Source organism: Microtus oregoni, unplaced genomic scaffold (assembly GCF_018167655.1).
Source record: "Microtus oregoni isolate MIOR12 unplaced genomic scaffold, Mior012 000025F_ref0000491, whole genome shotgun sequence".
In the NCBI taxonomy this organism is placed as follows: domain Eukaryota; kingdom Metazoa; phylum Chordata; class Mammalia; order Rodentia; family Cricetidae; genus Microtus; species Microtus oregoni.
Window position 1 is genome coordinate 22527801 of NW_024543084.1, and position 23093 is coordinate 22550893.

The 23093-nt window shown below is 42.6% G+C and overlaps 1 protein-coding gene across 9 annotated transcripts in view; it reads left to right on the forward strand.

Moving 5' to 3' along the window:
- The window catches only part of Dennd1a (DENN domain containing 1A), a 543784-nt gene that overhangs the window by 340480 nt on the left and 180211 nt on the right, over positions 1–23093 (forward strand). For all 9 annotated transcript variants that reach the window (XM_041675232.1, XM_041675224.1, XM_041675226.1 and 6 more), the window contains one exon: positions 1392–1437. In XM_041675232.1, coding sequence (XP_041531166.1) covers positions 1392–1437 — 46 coding nt within the window. The remainder of the gene's footprint in view (positions 1–1391; positions 1438–23093) is intronic.

Here is a 23093-nt window from a genome sequence, read left to right on the forward strand (position 1 = left end):
CTTTCTTTGTCTATTATCAAATACAATACCTTCTAGAAGAAGAATTCTCAGGATGTGTAGCTAATGTTCAAGTCTATCTTCCAGGTTTCTGAGATACATGACTGCTGAGATCTGTAGTAAGGAGGACATTTTGTATTCCAAAGGATGATTTTGCTTGAAGAATTTTATTTGTTGAACTGTAAAGAGGGAATTGCAACCTTTCTTGTTTTTTGAATGTTTGAGTGATTTTTAAGCTTGCATCTAATATCTAAGAGCGTTAGTTGCCTCCCCACCTATTTCCAGCTGCAGCATGGGCTCCTGGTTTGCAGTCATCCCCTGCCTCATTGTTTCCCCAGGTCTACACCTACTATGTAGATCCTTGTCCCTCCACTGTTACACCCACAGCCCAGTCCAAGCCAAGTGTCGTGTCTCTAATTTCATTGAAAACTAGTCCTTGTTGGTGTTATAGGGTATATGATATACATGGGAAGACAGCCAGGAAAGTTTCTGTCCTCCCTGCTTCCTGCCCTTCCTCTTCTACTCCTAAGGAAGACAAGGTGTGTTTAGCAATCTGGGACCAAGCTGGTCAGCTTGGGCTTACTGCTTGCTTGGCTGTGTTTCATTAGATAAGTGGTCTAGCCTCTTTTCGTCAATTTTCTTCTTTGTAGAATGGAGGTTATTATGTGGATTGGAAAAGTGACTGCATATAACCACTATCACATTTATTACAAGAGAGAAACATCATAAACGAATGTATATATACACACACTCTCCTAAAAACGAAGGACCAGCTACTACAGATTTTAGAACCTCTGGACTTACTTGCTCTGCAAAGGAAGCAGATAGTGGAGGTCTCTATTGTCTAGTAGCCTAACCATGTGTGTGCCATAGCATGCAGAAGCTTGCTGAACACTCTCCAAACATCAGGATGTACGTCTTCATTATGGAACATAGCCAGTAAGGGGTGATTCTTCAAAAGCTATTGTACTCTCTACTCAACCTTTATTTTTTTTCCATTATGATAGTTGAGTTTAATTGGTATCAGCACTTCTGTACTGTATGTGTTTGTCTTCATATCTTAACAGTAGTTAGGATTGAGCCAAGATTCCTTTTATAAAGATAAGGTGACTGAGGCCAAGAAGCCGCTTAGCTAGTGTTTGGAGTTGGTAGCTGACACCAAGGTTGATGCTCTTCCTGCTAGGCGTGCCGTTCCCAGGGTTGCCTACATTTTTATATTCTTTGAGGTTTCTAGGCTTGGAAACAAAATGTCACATTAAGATTTTTGTTGTGAAAGGAAATGTAACTGTGCATACGTTTATTAAAACAGCTTTTCTCTAAATAGTGAGCCATCTGTAATTTTCCATCGGAAGCAACAGACATTAAAGCAGCTGTGTGTCTGTTTCTCTTCACAGTGCTCCCATGCCCTACCTCATAGGAGTCCATTTCAGTCTAATGGAGGTAAGTGGGCCCTGTCCTCCCTGCTTCCTAATATGGACTTCGGTTTAGCTTTGTGTAGCAGAAAAATGGAATCTCAGGATGTGCAGCTCTGTACCTAGGAGTGGCTGAAGCAGCTGCTCATGTGCATCCCTAGTCCTTCTCAATTCACAGACTCCATCCATCAGCTTAGACCGTTCCAAAGGACTCTGCGTTCTGGGCTTTTGCTGTGGTTGGAGATGGTGGGTTTTCCCTGGGTGAATGAAAGAGGCTAAGAAGGTAGGAAGAACGGCCCAATTTGGGTTTGGAAAATGGAACGGAAAGGCTTTGTTTTTCATGAGGACATTTATTCCAAATCACTGTAACAGTGTAACATTTTCATGGTAGGAGATATGATACAAATGGTTTATAGAAGTTATGAAAATTAAAATACCTACATTGCCATTATTCTAGAATGAACTACTTTTAACTGTTCTTCCATTTAGTCTTTATCTTGTAGATGTGTATTGCATGTGATGTTATAACTTTACCTATCAGAGCTGTGGTGTGAGAATTCCTGTCTTTTTATCTACCCTCAGTAACAGCAGTTTTCCATTGGTTCCATCATTCCTACAACTTAACCACTCTCATACCATTGAGCACTTCAGTTGCTGGATTTTTTTTCACTATTATAAATAGCGCTTCAGCAAACATCTTTATGCATAAGACTTTATCTACATTTTTTATCTGTATTATTTCCCTAGTGCAGAATCCCTAAAGCAGAAATGCTTTGTCAAAGCTGTGGGTCTGCTGCCAGATTGCTTTCAATGTGGCTGTACCAATAAGACAGCAGCACTTTTGGTGGACTTTCTATGCTTTTGTCATGACCCTTAGTTTGTAGACTTGACCTCCCTTTTCTTCCTGGGAAAGAACAGACTTTTGCACTGCTCAGAGCTGGGTGGAACTGGTCTGCTTGCCCTTGTGGCACAGTGTAGGCTCTGAGAGGAAGTCTCCAGCCTGCCTGCCATGGTGCTTAGTATATCTTAAAGCGAGTGCTACTTCTCTTCTGCTCCTTTCATTTCACGTCGACGAGGACCACCTGCTTCGCCACTAACTGTTGCATGCTCTGCTATTGTGCTTACGAAAATGAAATGAGTTGGTTATCAAAAAACCTGTTTGTTTGACATTGAGAATCTTGATCAAAATAGACCACAGAAATCTGCTCAAATTTCTAATTTGACAGGACGACCATGTGGCTCCTACATTCTGTTAACAGTCCCTCCCTGTCATCACCCACCCCTAAGCACATACAGTTTATGGACTATCTGGGATGATGTATTTAGATCAGACTGAAGAAATTGCTTGCGTGTTTTACCTTTGTTAAGTATGGGGATCTATTCAGAGCTCCCATACAAAAAAAAGTTAAAGTAAATCCTTTCTAATGGACCTTGCATGCCAACTGCTTTAGAGTTTAAAGGACTAAAGACTATTGAGTCTATCAGCATCCTCAGTTCCCTCCTGCCTTCCAGTCTGCTCCAGCCCAAGCTTTTCCAGACCCTTCTTGTGTCCTAGTACCTTCAACAAAATATCTGGTCTTGGCTTCCTTTCCTTCTTCTCATGCCCTCCAGCCATCTTGCTTGATGCTCTTTCTTTAGCACTGAGTCCAAATCAGTGATGCTGCTCTGTGAGTATAACACTGCTCTGCTCTGCCTCTCTCTCTGGATTTCAGGTCCAAATTCAAGTACCCACTGAATTTCTTTCCCCAACAGTTTATTATTTGCATGCCAGTGTGGGCATGTACATGCAGACACACATTCTGAACATCCAATTCCTTTCTGATGTTCCCAGTCCCTTGAGAAGTACTGCCTATAGATGCACCAGAGTTGGGGCACACCAAGCATTCTCAATAAATACTCACAAGTCTCTATATAAAGCATCTCAAATCTTGTTCCATTCCCACTGTCTTCCTTGGCTCTTTTCCTTGGCTTTCTTAGATTTTTACAAAGTCCAATTCACTGATTTGATAGCAAAATGTGGACCTTGTATGTTCCAAGCATTGTGCTCGTCTTATAGGTACAGAAATGAGAACAGGGTTCAATCCATAGTCTCATCCTGATGTGAGTTGCCAGTTGCTGTCACTACAGAACACCTCCATTCTCATTCTACACTGCCCCTGAACTCACCATTGCTTCTCCACTGCTGTCAAGCCTTCTGCCCCCATCACTTTAAGAATATATATGAGCCAGTGCTTAAACTAAATAGATCCTATGCATCCCCATAGGTACCCCAGCCCTTCTCTGGCTCTTCCAGGAAGTGTTCTGTCTTGTTTATCTTTCATTTGTGGAATCTCTTACTCTAAACAATAGCAGTTTGCATGTCCTACAGTACATCCTCTGGGGTATGAATCCCATCCAAGCAAAGACAGCATCATCTTTGGTGTCCATAGCTTCTTTAGCAGAATACCAAGCGGATAATATTATCTGAGCCATAGATTCCAAAAAAGGACAAACTTAGTGCTTGAAGAGCTGTAACTGAGCACATTTTAAAACCCTCCAACAGGCATCACTATTTGGAAGTCACTCGGTGCCATCATCTCTTATAAATTGCTATCTATCCAGCCTTTCAAGTGTTTTGGGTGAGAAGGTTCAGAAGCAGTGGCAGGCCACTGCTACCTATAATCCCAGCACTATTGGGCAAAGAGACTTGGAGGTCATGGGGTCTTGCTGGTCTCCAGCCTATCTTTGTTGTGTAAGAGATCCCATCTCAGAAGGATAAAGTAGAAAATGATTGAGCAGATGAGTACACACACTCAAAAGAGGTTTAAAAACTTTTTTTTTAACCTTATTTGACTTTAAGTAATACAGAACAATCCTTTTCTCTAGTAAAGCATGCAATGCAGCATATGCTGAAATTTGAAGCACTTCAGTGAGCAGGTGCAAGTCTGTTTGTCCATCCTTTCAAGGGTTTTGGGTAAGAAGGTTCAGAAGTAGTGAACCTGATGTACTGAACTCTTGGTGTGGTCAATACAAAAAGAAAAACAAAAATGTAAATTGTTTCAGCCTCCGGGTAGTTTTCTGAACAACAACAAAAATGTTTCTTGTGGGCATTGTCCCCTACCCCCACCACCAAATCCTGGTATTTTTTCTCTAGGTCTCCTGAACTTCAGTTCAGGCTTAGGGCCTGCTTGTGCTTGCTTCCTGGGTTCATGTGGCTCTGATATGGCCTTCAGTGCTGCAGCCGTGTCCTGAGATTTTCCTGTAGTTCAATACCTAGTGAGGAGTGTGTACCAGCAGCTGAGAAGCTCTTTAAGGGAAGGGGCTGGGGAGGCCCAGCTCCTCACTACACTAGTTTTCTTACTGGCAATTCAGCAAAAGGCTTATTTTTGACTGGCTTGTTATTTTTTTTCTTGAAAGCTATAGGCACCTTATTATGCCTTTGCATATGTGCCAGGATTTTTTAAACTTCAAGTGAATGTGGCAGATGTTCATAAAAGTTTAGAAAAAGCTACCATAGGAAGACTTTTTAACCATTTTTATGACACTCAGATTTGTGCACAAAAAGAAACATAAATTATAATCTAGTAGTCTCATTGGAAGGAAGGTTATTTTGAGGGAAGACCTACTTCTAGTCTTCAAGATAGAGCAAGATGCTATTGCTGTTTGCTAAATGGTAACCTTGTCACTATAAAGAGTCCACTTTTCTTCCAAAGTGACAAGTTTGTAGCTGTTCTTCTGTCCTCTCCTTCCTTCTGCCTCTTGATGTTCTTTCTCTCATTTAAGCAATTGGAGGCTAGTGGCAAGTGAACAGAATAGCCGAGGGTATTGGCATAGGCATAACTGCTTCTTGGAGAGAATGATCATGTTAGTTGGCAGCTAGGAAATCACAAAACATGGCCAGATTACATGCTGACTATTTCCTTTCATTCAACTGATCTCAATTTAGTTCAAGACACATTTATTCAGTCCCCCTTCTGTGCCATATCTAGTAGCAGGTGCCAGGTCATGTCTTGTAGATGGTACTTCTCCTACTTGTAAATGAAGAGTTTCCTCACATGCTTCAAAACAGTGGTCTGTGCAAACCTTAGAGTGATATGGGGAGGAGGTGCATCTAGAAGGTGTTCTATGTCACACTCTTGAGTAGCATGGTCAGGAAGGTGGAGCGAAAAATGATACGGATGACATGTTTCTGAAGAGAGGCTCAGAATAACCTGTAATTGAGACCCTGCTGTATATATGCAGAGGTGGGATGTTTACAATGTGGGTACTGGGGTCTGGCGTCCTACTTTTTACTCAGGTGATCTTGGGTGAGGATACCAACTGATGAGCCTCTTGTTTTCTCACCACAAACTGAGGGTAAGTGCTGAATCCCCTGTATTTAATCCTTGGGAGGGTCTGGTGAGACAGTACAGTGCCCAGTACATAAAGCACTCCATAGAATCAGTAGTCATGGCTGATTCTCTTTATTCAGTGCCTTAGAGTCACTTATATTGCTAAGCTGCTGGCTTTGAAATAATGATATGGGAACTCTTAGGTTTCCCCAGAGAAACAGTCTTAGCAAAATTGGCTTGTACCTACCTGGTGTCCCCTGGTTTGCGCTATCCCAGAGTTGGGAATATTCGATCAGTGTCTTTCAGACCCCTGCCTGATCACACCCTTGCATTTGGCTTTGGTTTTGGTTTTTCCTTGAGGAGTTCTGGCAGTGTATTTATGGCTCTGTGTAAGTGCTGGATTTCTTTAACTTCCAGGTAATGTGGCAGTTGTGATACTTGGTCTCTCTGGGTCTTAATGTCTTCATCTAACAGAGCATGTTAAGTTCTATAGGTGTTTAGCATGTCTCATTGTCTTGCCTGTGGCAGGGACATGGTACACAGCCCTTTCCACAGTCAGGTGTTGAGAGGCTTTTATGCTCTAGGTTCCTTATCTCATAGTGGTCGTGCCTGGTCTCTATCTTCTTGGAGGTTTGCCTGGAGCAGATGCAGACAGGTAGAAGTAAAAAGGTGAATTTTGGTTGACATCGACTGTCCTAGAGGGCTGAAGGCCACATTTCTCAGATAAAGAGACACATAAGCTGAAGCCCAACCAATAGATCAGGACTAAGAAAGCCAGGAGCCCAGGGAACAGCATCAGCAGAGCCTAGAAATGGAGAACACGACTTCCCAGGCACCACGAGGAGTTCCATGTCTGCCAGGAGCCTGAAGGGGGAGGCCAGCCAGCCAGGGCCTTGTAAGCTGCATTAAAGAGCCTGAACTTTATAGGGCAACAGAGAGCCATTGAAGAGTGTAAATAGGAAAGGGACATGGTCAGGCTTTCTCCTTGTAGGCCATTAGAAACAGTCCTTCCATATAAAATGCTTGGAAACTGCTTCACACTGTTAATAAAGTAAATTGATATTTATAAAGATCAAGGTAATTCTTAAGGAAATTACATACCAAAACCCTGTATATAAAATTCAGATGTGTTAGCGTCCCCAACCCATGCTTTTGAATGGTTTCCTTTGCTACTAGGCCACAGCTGAGATTTTTGCAGTGATGCCTTGCTTGGGGGATTTGTACACCACTCTCACACAATGTTGTCCTCTCCTCTCTGGCTGTTATTGTTGGCATTTTGTTTTTTATTTTTTTATTTTTTATTTATTTATTTTTTTTGGTTCTTCGAGACAGGGTTTCTCCGTGGCTTTGGAGCCTGTCCTGGAACTAGCTCTGTAGACCAGGCTGGTCTCAAACTCACAGAGATCCGCCTGTCTCTGCCTCCCGAGTGCTGGGATTAAAGGCATGCGCCACCATCGCCCGGCACTTGTTTTTTATTTTATTTTACTATTTTGAAGCAGTCTTCCCTGCCACAGCCTCTCAACTGCTGGAATCATAGGCATGAACTACCATGTTTCAGTTCCTTTCTGTCTTCAAATGCTTTTATACATCAGATATCCATTCTTCACCTGGTTTAAAGTTATAAATTTAGATGATGTCCTCGGTGATAGCCCTAGATAATGGGAAGAGAGAACGTGAAATCCAGGACCAAGATGTATCTTCCTGGCCAGCTTCCCTTACTAGCTACCACAAGAGGCATATGATGGGTACTCAGGGCAACTAGTCAGGCTCCTGGAATCTTCTCTGTTTCCATTGTTGTTTCTCTAAGATGGATTGACAATGGGCACCAAGGTAGCATTCTGAGAACAGAACTGTCAGCTCTGAGCTCATCTTAGTCTCTGGAATGGGGAGACCACGTTGTCTTTGTCTGCAGTGAAGGTCTTGGTTCATTCTTGGGCTTTGACACAAAATAATAGGATTCTCTTTTGCTTGTTTGTTTTCGTTTTTTTTTTGAGACAGGTTTTCTCTGTGTAACAGTCCTGGCTGTCCTGGAACTCACTTTGTAGATCAGACTGGCCTTGAACTCACTGAGATCCACCTGCCTCTGCCAGTGCTGGGATTAAAGGCGTGTGTCACTACTACCTGGCTAGGATTCTCTTATAGACAGGGGAAATAATAGATATTTTGGGTTATTTCACATTACAAAGTGCCTGAATGTCTGTCATTTAAATCGTCAGTATTTTAGCTAGTTTTTCCTTTCCATGTTTCTTCTGGGGTAGCAAGTTTTTAATCCTTTGTTCACATGTATTTATTTATTTATTTATTTATTTAACTTATTTTTAAACCATTCAGTACCGAGTAAATCTGGGTGTCTCTTATTAACATTGAAGCATTCTGCTGCTTCACAGGATACTGAATGTACATGGAGGTAAAACTCCAAGCCATACTCCTATTACATATAAATGGTGTTTGTGGCAGCCTCACAATCATAAAGAAATTCCATTGGGAGTTGATTGCTAGGGCAATAAGTAAGCAATCTTTGCGTAAAAAATCTCATTTGATCAATGCAGTTGCAGGTTCATGGGAAGAACTGGAGCAGGAGAGAATTAGGTGGAGGCTAGAACTTTCCAAGTCCTTGAGTTACCACACACTGGGGACTGTATCTCCTTTGCCTTGGGCACATGGCTTAGCCTTTCTTCAAAGGACAGGTAGCCACATTGCAGAAGGAAGAGCCAAGGCTGTAGGTAAGATGATTCTCTGCAAAAATGGGTCTGCCCACCCACAGCTGCACCTCTAAGCCATGCCCCACACTTAGTCTGACCTTTTCCATCTCAGTACTTCACTCAGTGTATCCTGGGAAAGGAAATCACAGGACTCATCATGACAGTGTAGCAACCTCCTTAGACAAGCTCTATTTCCAGAGTGATGGGACCCACTTCCTTGCCTCTCCAAGGCTCCTTGTCTCATCTATAGAAATGCAATGACATCTCGAAGACTTGTGACATGAAGAGCTTGTTATAAGCATTGGATCAGGTGTTCATAGTTGGATTGTGTAAATGTAAGAGACAAAGCTTAGATGATTGAAATCCTAGAGATGGGTTTGTTTTGTAAAGAAAGAAGTAATTACACTGGTTTAGCATTGACCAACTCACCTCAACATGCTATCAGCCACATCATCAGAAAAGGAATTCAGAACACAAGCATGCAGGTTTTATTCACCCAAGGCCTCAAAAGAGGTCTGCTTCAGTGGGTGGGATTCTGCCTTTACTCCGCCACTTAGCGTATGTTGAGATCAGTTCATAGAAAATAACTTAAAGCCTTAGTAGTTCTTTATATAATCAAAGTGACAAGTACTTCTGACAAAGGTGAGCATCTCCTGCAATCCAGCCATTCTCAGTCTAATTTGTGTGGTTGAGCATAAGTCACACTAGAGAAACTGAGTAGTTGTGGAGCACTGGTAATGATGCTTTGTTTTCCAATTTTATTTTCATCTTTTAGCCTGCTATTATAGATAAGACCCTTTCAGCAATGTTAAAACTAACTTCGGAGGAAACTCTCAATTAATAAACCCTTACCAAGAGTTGCTTATGAGTCAAATTCTTGTTAGATGAAGATAAGAAGTGGGCTGCAGAAACCCGGTAACAGAGTGGAAAGAGCCCTGCGGGCCCTGAGTTCAGCTTTCTTTTCCCCTAGGACAAGATTCCTTTTAACCATGTTCTTGTTTAAAATAGGAATCAGATTAACAGGGGAAAGATATGAGTCATTTCACGGTCTGTCCCCTGTGTGCAAAATGCTCTTAATCCTGGCCTCTTAAGATGCCTCTGGAAAACAAATAAGTGAGGTTTGGATCTACTAATGTGCATAATGCTTCAACCTTAAAAGATATCCTGGCTGTGTTAAGGTGACTCTTTAAGGCTCACATTTATCCCTTGTATGAGTAGGCTTCTCACTTCACAGAAATTTTTTAATAAGGAATAAGTAAGGAAATGTGTATATACTTATACCCACATTGATTCCCATGTCCATCACATGATAGTTGCAAAACAAAACAAATGGAAGTAACTACTAGTATTTCTTGGCTGTGGGCTGTGAAATAGAAATTCTTTAAAGAATTAAGGACTCATCTACACAAGACAATCTTTATCTCCCCTTTTCATCCTCTCTCTTTTTTTTTTTTTACAATGATTAACTTTCCTAAATTGTCATTCAGTTAGAGTCACTTTTAACTGAGGTCAGCCCCATGGACCTGGGGACTTCTTTTCATAAACTCTTTGGGAGTTACTGGGGTTTGGCCTGATGGGAATGTTTCAGTGGCAGTGATGATTGAAGAGAGGTTCCCTTGGCCTATGCAAATCCCACCTGGGATCTGGGCACATGTGGCTTTGTTTAACACCATGCTCAGTAGCTCATGGTACGAATTTGTGACCATCAGGCATTTACTGTTGATATGTGAGGTCACCACAGTAGGGGTGTTTGTCAACCAAATTAAACTTCCTCTTAATGACCTAAAATAATTGATTCGGAAGGCATTTAAATGGGCCAGGGCAATGTGTAAGAAAGCTGAAATCTGGCATTTTCTACACAAATTACTCTGTGTTATTTGATTTGTGTTTTGCTTTTGCTGAGAATAACATGTTGGACTGTGGCCTTTGGTGCAGTAGTTGAATCCCAGCTCCAACTTTTTTCTCTGTATGTGAGGCAAGTCACTGTAGTGGCATTGTGTACCTTCAGATCCCTATCAGCTAAATGCAGGCACTTACCCAAAGGGTAATTAAGTGTCATGCACATGAGCAAGCTCTCACTCAGTGGCAGATATTATTATTGAGTATTTTTAATAGTTTGTAGAAAGTGACCTAGCTGTGATGAGTAACTGCATCTTACTTCCTGCTAATAGCTTTCTCCATTAACTGCACTAAAAGAAGGAAAAGGAAAAAAAAGAAAGAAAAATAAAAACTGGAGTCAGTAAACCTCTTTTTCCTTATTGTTTGGTTTTCAGTTGAGCTCAAGATTGAAGTTGAACAGGAAGATTTAGGCTATGGAAGGGTACTCCCTTTGGCTATATGGTAACTAACCATAAGCCTTGGCAAGAAAAGCTTGGGGTCATCACCCAGTGTTTGTGTAGAAACCAGGCATTGACTTAAGGCCTTAATTGTGGTCAGTGGTGTCATTAGTCATTTTAGAAGTCACCAACACCCCACAGGGTACGTCCTGCTAAAATGCTTTGCTTTATAAACCAATATCTGAAAGAAACTAAGAAGTCCAAGCTGGGGTTCATGGACACTTCTTCAGCCATGCCAAACCCCATTGTTCAGCCACCATACTGGGAAGGGTCCTCTTCATTGTGCTGACCATTTAGGTTAAATTATAAAGCTTGATAAGTACATATATGAATTACCCATCCCTAGCTTTTTAAGGGAGGAGGGGGAGAGAGAGAGAAAGAGAAAGGGAAGGGGGGGAATGCTATGATTTTTGGAAGTCATCCCAATTTTTTAAAAATAAGAGAATTTGGACATTTTGGCATATGGGGTTTTTTAAATGAAATTTCATGGAACTGAAAACAGTCAATTTTAGGTTTCCAAAAATTGTTTTGATTTTCGTTGGTATAAATTTGCTGCACATGGTTTTGGGGGAAGTTCTACGAGATACATTTAGGATTTAAGAGTTGATTTTTTTTTCTTTCCTTCCTTTCTTTTTTCTTTCTTTTTTTAGATTTATAATTGAGTTTTAAAAGGTGGGTTATTGTGGGGTTTTTTCCGGGTTTTTTTTTTTTTTTTGGCCCCTTCTTCCCCAACTTGAAAATATGAACTGGAAAAGGGCAGAATTCCACTTTTAAGGATGGTTTCTGGAAATGACAGAATTACCCATTGCTGAGCAGTGACCACAGGACATCATTTCAGCACAACTGGACCCTGTCTGCCCACTCCTCTTTCCCCACTTCAGAGCCAGTTCCATTAGCAGCAACTTCTGGACATCAGCACAGGAGTCACCTGTGCAGGGTAGGGCTTCTGCACTTCAAGGGTCAACAGTGAGCGGTGTGGAAAGGAGGGAAGATGCCCAGGAGGGGCTTCAGGCTACCTGCTGTGACAGGATCAAAGGGTTGAAAGGTCAGAGTGCACAATTCCCTTAACCATATCTGTCTGTGCAATAGCTGTTTCAGATTGTAAATCTTGGCGATTTCATTAAGTCCTCCTGGCTGCTACTGGGGCATTGAAATCATAAAATTTTATATCTGCTGCCTTTCCTGCCTCTGGCAGCCAGGCTGATACGTCCTGTACAAGGTGAATGTCTTATGAAAACCTTCCCTAGAATGATCAGAGCAGCACTAATGAATCCTCATATTGGGAAGTTAGGGCTCCCACAATCTCATCCTTTGGAAATGGTTGTTTTAAAGGGAGAACAGTCCCCACAAAAAAAAAAAAAAAAAAAAGCTGTGCAGCATCCTTTTAGATACAGAGTTCCTCTCCTCCAGAAAGCAAATCCACAATCTCTTTTGCCACATGCTTCCACAAACACACAGGAGGCGAGGCAGGCTCAGTTGCTCGGCTGCTTACTACACAGCTTTGTCATAGTGCTGGATCGTCTCTGAGCAGTCCTTGATATCTAGCAAAGTCCTTCTTCCCACCAGCTTTGTTGTATTCTTTGAGTCATGTCTCCTGAACGTGATTTCCAGCGTTTTCATACATTTGGACCTGCAGCTCCTGAGTAGGGTAAGTTGCAGCATTGGCCATCCTTTAGCTGCCTGTTTATTTAAGACCACCTATAGTTTGTTTGCAAAGTTAAGAGATTTTTTTTGCCATGAAGGTGCTGGTTCTGAAATTTCAAGTGTTCCTTTTCATAGGAGATCAGTTCCCTCTGATTAAGTCCGTAATTCTCACTAAGCCATGTTTATGGAGGCAATAAACAATGTTTCAGTGTGCTTGTTAAATTGGGTCTCCAACCTCTCCACTCTTTAAAAATTGACATTTCAAATAAAAGGCAGGTGAGATGGGAGTTAGGGTTTGTTGTGCTTAGTGATGAATGAGTGATGGCCAGGGGCACTTGTGTAGGAGGAATAAGGCCTTGTTTTATGGTAGAGAGGCCCCGAACCATTTTGGGATTAGGAAGTCTATATTCTCTTACACTCCTGCTGAATGAAGCTCCTGAATCCAAACCTCATTGTTTCCAATTGGATGGATACTGTGTTGAAGCAGCACATACATTACAAACTCACTGTTTAATTTTTAATTAATCTGTGTTCTGGTATTGATAACCCTGTTTTCCAAGTGACTACGTTTAGGCACAGAGAAGTTATGTAGCTTGTCCAAAGTCACATAATGAAAGACAAAGACTTGAGCCAAGTTACTAAGATGCTTGCAATATTTTAACATACAAAAGCAAAGATACTATACTGATCTTACTTTGAGGTTCACTTAACTATTTAGTAACCTGTTTGTGCCCGCTGTATCCTTTAATAATAAAAGGCCCCAGGTGCTATGTGGGACAGAGTCCCAAGCTCAGTTATTCTCCTTTTAGAAATGAGACAAGGATGCTCGGAGATTTTGAGTTAGAATGCATTATAAAGCTCTTAGGCACTTTCTAGGTGACAGGGCCATGTGGAAAAGGTTGAGCTAAAATCATCATTTTAAGGGGTCTAGTAATCAAACACATGAAGCCATGAAAAGCTTCCCTGAGCCTCGTTTCCCTTGTACTTGTCTCTGGATTTGGAGACTACCCCTTTTCATGGGAGCTGGAGTCAGGAAGAGTTCCTAGAAAAGCAAGGATATGGAAGCTGGAAGGAGTCAGGCTGTCTTACCAAGTACTCTCTGCCCCCAATCCCAGCAGCAGAAAAAGAGAATAAAGAATGCCAATCCCTTGATTCTTTTACACATGGAAGCACCAAGTCTCCAGCAGTGGTGGAATCAGAGGTGTGAAGTGCTCATCCTCCACTCTAGCTGAATAGAGGCTGTGTTGGGGTGGACTTATAGATTGTGGCTTCAGAAGAAATGGGAGAACTCAGAAAGGAAGGCCTACCAACATTGAGCTGACTCTGCCTGCTGACTGACTCTAAAGAGAATCTGCACTTGCCAGTGACTCTCTTAGTCTTATCAACACTCCTAGAGTTAAGGACTATGATTCCCAGCCCACAGAGTAGGGAACCAGTTTTGTGAACCCTTCCTAGAGCTACCTACTAGGAAGCAAAAAGCCAGGACACCAACCTTGGGACTTTCTGATCACCTATCTAAGGAGACAGGCTCCGGGTACATGGAAATAAATGTTCCACTGGGGCAATATCTCTTCCATGTCAGGGTTTCCCTAGGACCCATCACAAGGAGGCTGGCAGCCCCTAGAGTTCAAAGATCGTGGTATTATTGTTCTTATGTCCTTCTAGCCCAATGGCTCTTGGGAATGGCTAACCATTGTGAGTGGGTTCTCAGAAGAGACACTACTGAAGAGCAGGCCCTCTGCTGGCCTGGCATGAGGATCTCTAGCCGTGTTAATGAGCATCAGTGCTTCCTACCTTGTGGGATGAATTTGGCCTGACCTAGGAGTGTTTGGCCCACTTCCTTCCCCTGCCAAGTTTCTGTTTCTATTTAAAGCTTGCTGGGAAATTCCAGTGGGCTCTTAAGGCTCTCTGAGCAGCGGGCTTAGATTTTAATTTTGTGGGGCAGGAAGGAGCCCATCTGACTCCAAAGCAAAGCCACCACGTTCATTAACTGCTTGGCAGCTTGGTGACCTCTGGGGCAGAGGAAGGGAAAGAAAGTGTCACTTTTTCTTTGTTTGTACTCAAGATTTCAAAAAGAATAAAGAGCTTAGGATCCCATTTGCCTCTTCCCTTCCCAATCATACTTGCCTCTTTCCTCTCATTTCTTTGCTTTTCTGTTAGGAGGCCACCGGCTCTCCAAGCTGTTCTTTGTTATGGACTCATATGTATGCGCATGCATTTGTCTACATTTTATGTGTGCTGGGTAGTACAAAAAACACTGTAACCCACGTGCATGTTCTTTCTCTGACACACACCAGATTTAACAACACGGGTACATTGCTTCATTTCTTTAACTTTGGTTTTCTCATCCGTCAAATGGGTATGATATTCCAGAGAAAACTCTCTTGAGGTTTATTATATTTTTCAGAAAAAACAGTGTGTCAAAGTAAGTAGGGGTATTGAACTCAGTTCAACTGGGTTCACAGCTGACCCATGAGCTGGCAGTGGTGGCGCACACCTTTAATCCCAGCACTCAGGAGGCAGAGGCAGGTGGATCTTTGTGAGTTCGAGGCCAGCCTGGTCTACAAGAGCTAGTTTCAGGACAGGCACCAAAGCTACAGAGAAGCCCTGTCTCAAAATACCAAAAAAAAAAAACAAAAAACAAAAACCAACAAAGCTGGCCCATGCTTCTGAGCCATGTCAGTCTCCCTCTTTGTCTTATAAGGGGTATTTGAGATTAATCTGATAGACCCAGAAGGTTGGGACACAAGGACACAACTAGTGGCTGTCATTGTGCTGCTGTGAGCATCAGGCAGAGATGATGGATGCAGAGTGCACAGCATCTTTTGGCACTTGCCAGCCCTGCAGACTTAAAGCTAGGCACAGAGTTAACAGGAGAAGTGACTACATAAAGTCCGGGAGTGGTCACTCTGTATAAAGTTTTGATAACAAACTTTGTTATCAAATATTGATGTCACTTGGGTTAATTTTAACTATCCTCTAACTTCAAAATTTAAAAAGAAAGAAAGAAAAAGAAAAAAGGAAGGCAGGCAAACAGGCCTGTTGAAAAATCTTACTTGAGGGTGTCTTAGCTAAGTCAGGAGCCAAGTCAGTCACCCTGTTCCCAGAGAGATGGACCTTGGCCTTATGTAAACCAAACCCATGGTTATGAGGATATTGCACACCTCCCTGCAGCCCCAGTTATCAGCTCTGTGTTGGGCTTGTTGGTGCTGCCACAGAGGGCCTATGCAGAGTAGATGGTGAAAAATGGCATTTGCTCATTACTGACTACACAGGCACAAAATAAATAGTGGTTTGTTCTTTTTAAATGTTCTTGCAGTCATATGTAGCAAGTGACTATGAACCTCTATTTTAGAGGAAAAATATGGTATTCAACTAGTTTTAAAAAGCTTGTCCTGGGCCCTTAAAATCCAGACCAACCTCCCTGGTTCCTGCTGCTCCTCCTCCATCCTGCTTTTGTCTCATGCCAGACTATCTTGGGAACATGAACGTATCTCAATGTGACCCCAATCAGCTTCTGCTTTATACCTTTCTAAAGGGAGGCAGGATAGCCTAAAGAAGCAGTTGTATCCTGTAACTATCTATCTTTGCCTACATGTATTCTGATGGCAATCTATGAAATCATCTTTATTAATAAAATTGTTTCATTTTATAGCAAGAACAGTTTAATACCTACTGCTAATTATATACCAGGCACTATCCTATGTATCATAATACATATGTACTCATTTAATTACCAAAACAAACTGGTAGGACCATGTCACCACTTTTTGCTAATGTATAAGGCTTAAAGGGAAAAGTATACCTGGCCTAAGTACACAGTCTGCTAAGTTCTGTGACGGGGACATGCTGTGTTCCCACCACCCAAATGGAGAGATAGCATTACAACCCCAGAAGCCTTTTATATGCCAACTCTACCCAGTCTCCTCCAGCTTGCTGGTAACCACTGTCCTGGATGAGCAGCTAATTCACAGATACAGGGCCAAATGATTTGCCCACAGCTTGGAGGCTAAGTTGGAACTGAGACTCAGACAGTATGGCCTCAGAGCACGAGCCAGTGTCAGGAAAACAGTGGACTGATGGGAGTCTTAGTTTTAATAGCATAAGGTCATGACAGTAGGGTTTTAGTAGTCTCTCGCTTCCTCAGAAAATAAGTTGCACTGTGTCTCCTCAGAACTCTCATCCTTTATTGACTTCTCTGTCAGATCACAAGGAGAGAAGCTTTCTAAAGTAGCTCCTGCACTGCCCTTAGTACAGTCAGACACTGTGCTGAGCTCCTTACAAACATGCTGCACTCCACACATAGCCAGACAGCTCCATTCCCACTCTATAGATGAGAAAACTGCAACTCAAGAGAACTTGCTGCAACTCAAGAGAACATTCCCAAGGCAAGGCTTGGATGAAATGGTCTGATTCTAGGACCTTCATTCCTGAGTTAATGCCTGCTGTCCCTGTCCACTGTGAATTCATCCTGTGCTAATTAATTATGGTAATTTTACATAGTTGTTATCATAGCCATAATCATTGTTATTCCCATTGCACTTCCTAAAGCAGACTCCAGTTTGCTTACAGTAGGCTTGGATGGTCCTTGTAGGTTTGCATTGACATCTGCTACAAGACTGGACTCCCAATACAATGAAGCCAGGCACAGCTGGTCTGCTCCTTCTCCAGCTAAGGAATATGTGCCTATGTCAGACTCTGTACTGGACATACAGACCAGTGAGATATGGCTCTGGCCCCAGAGGTGGTCCTGGTATAAGGATAACAAAAGATTCACCACAGTGACCCCCAATGCCTCCATCCTGATGTAGGAATGCTGCTCTTTCCCTGCATCTGTCAGAGGAGACTGAGGTGGATGGAGCTGGGCCCTGCACCTCAACTTGCAGTTAGTTGTCTTCCCACTTGGCCAGCACTGCTAGTTCCTGGCATTTACATCTTCCTATTCTGTGTGGAGCCATAATTTCATCTTCCTTTTTTGGCCTTACTTGTGAGTCCTGCCTTTTCAATAACTGTCCAGTCCCTTTCCAGGATATTAGGTATTTAGGTATACCCTAAGAGGACACTTTGACACAAACATTTTTTAAAACTTTCCTGTTGGCATGAAGGGCACTGGGTATCAAAGGCACTGGGAAGAGCCCCTTCATCCTGAACACTCATTCACAGTCATGCATTCACCCCTGCCTTTCCAGGTCTACTGTGAGTTTATTCTATGTTCTGGATAACGTTCTGATGGGCTTCTTAACTGCACAACAAACCATCCACTTAAAGTGTATGGTTCAATGAATTTCGAGTTTTGAAGCCACTACCATAATGATTTGGCACATTTTTATCATCCCCAAAGAGCTTCAGTTTTTACTTAACAAATACCTTGTGCTTCCTGTGAGTCAGACACTACTTAAATACTTTTAAAATGTTAGTCCATTTAATACTCATAGCAAGCTTAGTATAGTGTCTATTATCTGAACCCAGAAGAAAGGAAACAGACACAGGAAGATTGACTTGCCCATGTTGGTATGGCCAGTGTGATTAGGTAGAATGTAGACTAGATGTCAGATCTCTGCTCCTCAGCTCTGGGTTCTCCTCATCTCTCTCTCCATCCCATACCTTCATTCGTTTATTAATTCATTCAAGAATTGTCAGCTGTGGGCCAAATATTGGGGTAGGAACTAAAGTAGAAAACCCAGAGACAGGGCAAAGGATCAGTAAGTAAGATACTATAGCATAAGTAAACCCAGATCCATTTGTTGTTCTGATTGTAGGAAGCCCAGGTCCTAGAAACCATATTATGCAGCAGGCTCTCAGAGCTACCAAGTTCTGGAAATCATGCAGAAACTCTTTACCACATAATAGCATCTCTAAATACCACAGTGAATGCCAGTTAGGGCTTTTATTGCTGCAATTAAACACCATGACCAAAAAGCAAAGTTGGGGAAGGAAGGGTTTATTTGACTCACACTTGCACATCACAGTTCACCCTCAAAGGATTTAGGGCAGAACACAAACTGGTCAGGAGCCTGGAGGTAGCAGCTGATGGAGAGGCCACGAAGGGGTGCTGCTTACTGTTCCCCAAGGCTTTCTCAATCTGCTTTCTTACAGAACACAGGACTACCTGCCCAGAGGTGTCCCCACCCATAATAGACGTACACCAATTACTAAATAAGAAAATGCCCTACAGGCTTGCAAGCAACCTGATCCTATGGAGGCATTTTCTATATTGAAAGTCACTCCTTTCCAGTGGCTCTAGCTATGTCTATTTGACATAAAACTAGCCAGCACAGTGAAGATAAGGCTGGCATTGTCCACTTCTTTTTTCTCAACTGGAAACCTGGAGGATTTGTGATGTCCAGTGCAGTGCTTAAGGCTACCCACATGGTATGGACGAGCTAGAGGTGACTCTTAGGAAAGTAGTGCCCTCTCAGTTGCTTCTGAGCTTCTCATGTGCTTTACGTTGTCCCTTTTCTGGTCCAAAGACAAGTCAAACTAAGACTTAACAAAGCACACAGGAAAAACATTTTAATATTTTAATGAGCACTATTGATGGGGTGCTGCCGTTTTTGTGTTTCTGTGTAAGAAATGCCATTTGGAAAGCTGGTGTATATGTCAGTGCTGTTTTGTGCTTTTTCCCCCCTTCCCGTTCTGAGGAGAAGCCTATGGAGTCTGGTGGGGGAGGGGTTTGCAGCTGGCAGGAGCCTTGGCATATGCTGTAACTAAAAAGAGAGGGAATGTGTTGGTGGGACAAGCTACCGGAGAGCTGTCTCGGTGTGCTGCAGTACTTGTAAGTGTTCTAATTGGGTAGGATTTTTGGAGGACTATTTTGACATCTGCTCGTGTCTTTGCTGATTTTTCTTCACTTAGAGTAGGAAACACAAGCTGTGGATAAAATGGCTGTAAAATAATTGGAAGAAAAGATATATCTCTAAGATGAATTCACCAGAGACACTTCTTAAGGAGTGGAAACTAAAATCCACTTCTGGGAATCTTTCCTGAAGCACAGAGCTTCCAGCCTTCAGACTTCATGGCCATGTCATATATATTAATGTCTTAAGTGCTTGAAGCAACTTTCAGCAAACTGGCCTTGGTTGAGTTTGCCTCCATGTAGCAGAACACTCTGGAACAATTAGTAACTGTTACTTATATCTTGTAATGAAGTGGAACATTGCTTATGCTGTAATCAATGAGAAAAATCAAGGGAGGTGGGAGCACTGTGAAGGATTTAGAGCCATGGTAGGTAGGAGAGAGCACAGAAGGAAACAGTTTAGAATGATGACCCCAAACAGTAAGCTTCTTTGAGCTTTGAGGCTTTCCGTCTTGCCCACCTGCTTGGTGGCTCAGTGTGAATCCTGAGCACATGGGTCTGAAGCGTGGCTCAGTGTGAATCCTGAGCACATGGGTCTGGGAGTCTCCTCACGTGAGTGTTAGAGTCAGCTATTTTCCACAGCCAGGTTTGCTGACTCCCTAGCTGTGTGACTGAGAAATTTGCTCAGTCTCTGAGCTTCTCTCTTTGCCTTGAAGATGATGCTGAAGAGAAACAAGCTAACACTCAGGAACCATCCTTCTCCAGCATTCCCACCCGACAGCCCCAAACCTTTGGGGAAAGAGTACCCTCCAACCAAGCTGCCTGTGATTCTTTTCTTGGGAGCTCTGAGCTTTAAGAAGCCCCTTGAACCCATGCCAGCCCCTTTAGAAGAGGCCTTGCCACCGGTAGGGCGGCATTGTCCATGAGAGGAAACTGCCGAACCAGCTCCTGCCTAGAGCCCAGTACTGGGGACAATTCAGTTACTAAGGGGACCCTGGCCTGCTAAGTCAGGAAAGAAGGCCAGAGTTTTTCCTCTTCTTCAGCCTGCTGCCATTGTTGAAAAAGTAAACACTCCACACAGCTTAACTGGCAAGTCCTCCAGCCAGGAGTGGAAGGAAATCAAAAGCTTGTTCCAGCCAGCCTCAGAGAGCCCACAAGGGTTGTCTGTGCTGCTGGGGCAGCTCTGAGAACACAGAAACAAGCCCCAATTCTGGTCCACACTCAACACCCACTTACAGGACGTGTCAGCCCCAGGACTGCTCTCCAGTGGCCGTTGCCTCCTGCCCCTTCTGTTTGGAGCTGTTGGGAGGGTCAGATGAAGCAAGGCAGAACAGGATGGGGTACAGTGGTCCTCTATTCAGTACCGGTATCCTGGCATTTCTCATCACCATTCTAATTCTGCGTCCGATAGCAATCATCAGCCTTTGAAATGAGAGCCAAGCTGTTGCCACCAAGAGGCCATTGCCACTGCAGCTTTTTTTGCCAGCTCATATTAAAAAGTCATAATTTGAGACCATCCTGATCTACAGAGTGAGTTCCAGGACAGCCAGAAGTACACAGAGAAATTTTGCCTCAAAAAAAAAAACCCAGAAAATTTAAAAAGTAATAGTAATAACCACCATGTATTAAGTCCTGAATGCTTAGACCTGGGCATATATGACTCTGAACTTAATAATAGCCTAGAGTACTGGTTCTCAACCTGTAGGCCATGACCCCTTTGATAAATTTCTATCTCCAAAAAATATTTACACAATGTTTCACAACAGTAGCAAAATTGCAGTTGTGAAGTAGGAATGAAAATAATTTTATGATTGGGGTCATCACAACATGAGAAACTGTCTTTTTTTTTTAATTTATTTATTTATTAAGGATTTCTGCCTCCTCCCCGCCACTGCCTCCCATTTCCCTCCCCCTCCCCCGATCAAGTCCCTCTCCCTCATCAGCTCGAAGAGCAATCAGGGTTCTCCAACCTGTGGAAAGTACAAGGAACCCCCACCTCCATCCAGGTTTAGTAAGGTGAGCATCCAAACTGCCTAGGCTCCCACAAAGCCAGTACGTGCAGTAGGATCAAAAACCCATTGCCATTGTTCTTGAGTTCTCAGTAGTCCTCATTGTCCACTATGTTCAGCGAGTCCGGTTTTTATCCCATGCTTTTTCAGACCCAGGCCAGCTGGCCTTGGTGAATTCCCGATAGAACATCCCCATTGTCTCAGTGTGTGGGTGTACCCCTCGCGGTCCTGAGTTCCTTGCTCGTGCTCTCTCTCCTTCTGCTCCTGATTTGGACCTTGAGATTTCTGTCCGGTGCTCCAATGTTGGTCTCTCTCTCTGTCTCCTTTCATCACCTGATGAAGGTTAATATTCAGGAGGATGCCTATATGTTTGTCTTTGGATTCACCTTCTTATTTAGCTTCTCTAGGATTGTGAATTATAAGCTCAATGTCCTTTATTTATGGCTAGAAACCAAATATGAGTGAGTACATCCCATGTTCATCTTTTTGGGTCTGGCTTACCTCACTCAGGATAGTGTTTTCTATTTCCATCCATTTCTATGCAAAATTCAAGAAGTCCTTGTTTTTTACTGCTGAGTAATATTCTAATATGTATATATTCCATACTTTCTTCATACATTCTTCCATTGAAGGGCATCTAGGTTGTTTCCAGGTTCTGGCTATTACAAACAATGCTGCTATGAACATAGTTGAGCATATACTTTTGTTGTATGATAGGGCATCTCTTGAGTATATTCCCAAGAGTGGTATTGCTGGATCCAGGGGTAGGTTGATCCCGAATTTCCTGAGAAACCGCCACATTGCTTTCCAGAGTGGTTGCACAAGATTGCATTCCCACCAGCAATGGATGAGTGTACCCCTTTCTCCACAACTTCTCCAGCAAAGGCTATCATTGGTGTTTTTTATTTTAGCCATTCTGAAAGGTGTAAGATGGTATCTTAAAGTTGTCTTGATTTGCATTTCCCTGATCGCTAAGGAAGTTGAGCATGACCTTAAGTGTCTTTTGCCCATTTGAAGTTCTTCTGTTGAGAATTCTCTGTTCAGCTCAGTGCCCCATTTTATAATTGGGTTGATTAGCCTTTTGCAGTCTAGTTTCTTGAGTTCTTTATATATTTTGGAGATCAGACCTTTGTCTGTTGCGGGGTTGGTGAAGATCTTCTCCCAGTCAGTGAGTTGCCTTTTTGTCTTAGTGACAGTGTCCTTTGCTTTACAGAAGCTTCTTAGTCTCAGGAGGTCCCATTTATTCAATGACGCCCTTAATGTCTGTACTGCTGGGGTTATACGTAGGAAGTGTTCTCCTGTGCCCATGTGTTGTAGAGTACTTCCCACTTTCTCTTCTATCAGGTTCAGTATGTTCGGACTGATATTGAGGTCTTTAATCCATTTGGACTTGAGTTTTGTGCATGGTGATAGATATGGATCTATTTTCATTCTTCTACAGGTTGACATCCAGTTTTGCCAGCACAATTTGTCGAAGATGCTCTCTTTTTTCCATTGTATACTTTTAGCTCCTTTATCGAAAATCAGGTGTTCATAGGTTTGTGGGTTAAAGTCAAGGTCTTCTATTCGATTCCATTGGTCGACTTCTCTGTTTTTATGCCAATACCAAGCTGTTTTCAATACTGTAGCTCTGTAATAGAGTTTGAAGTCAGGGATGGTAATGCCTCCAGACAATCCTTTATTCTATAAGATTGTTTTGGCTATCCTGGGTTTTTTGTTTTTCCTTATAAAGTTGATTATTGTCTTCTCCAGATCTGTGAAGAATTTTGATGGGCTTTTGATGGGGATTGCATTGAATTTATAGATTGCTTTCGGTAGAATTGCCATTTTTACTATGTTGATCCTCCCAATCCAAGAGCAAGGGAGGTCCTTCCATTTTCTGGTGTC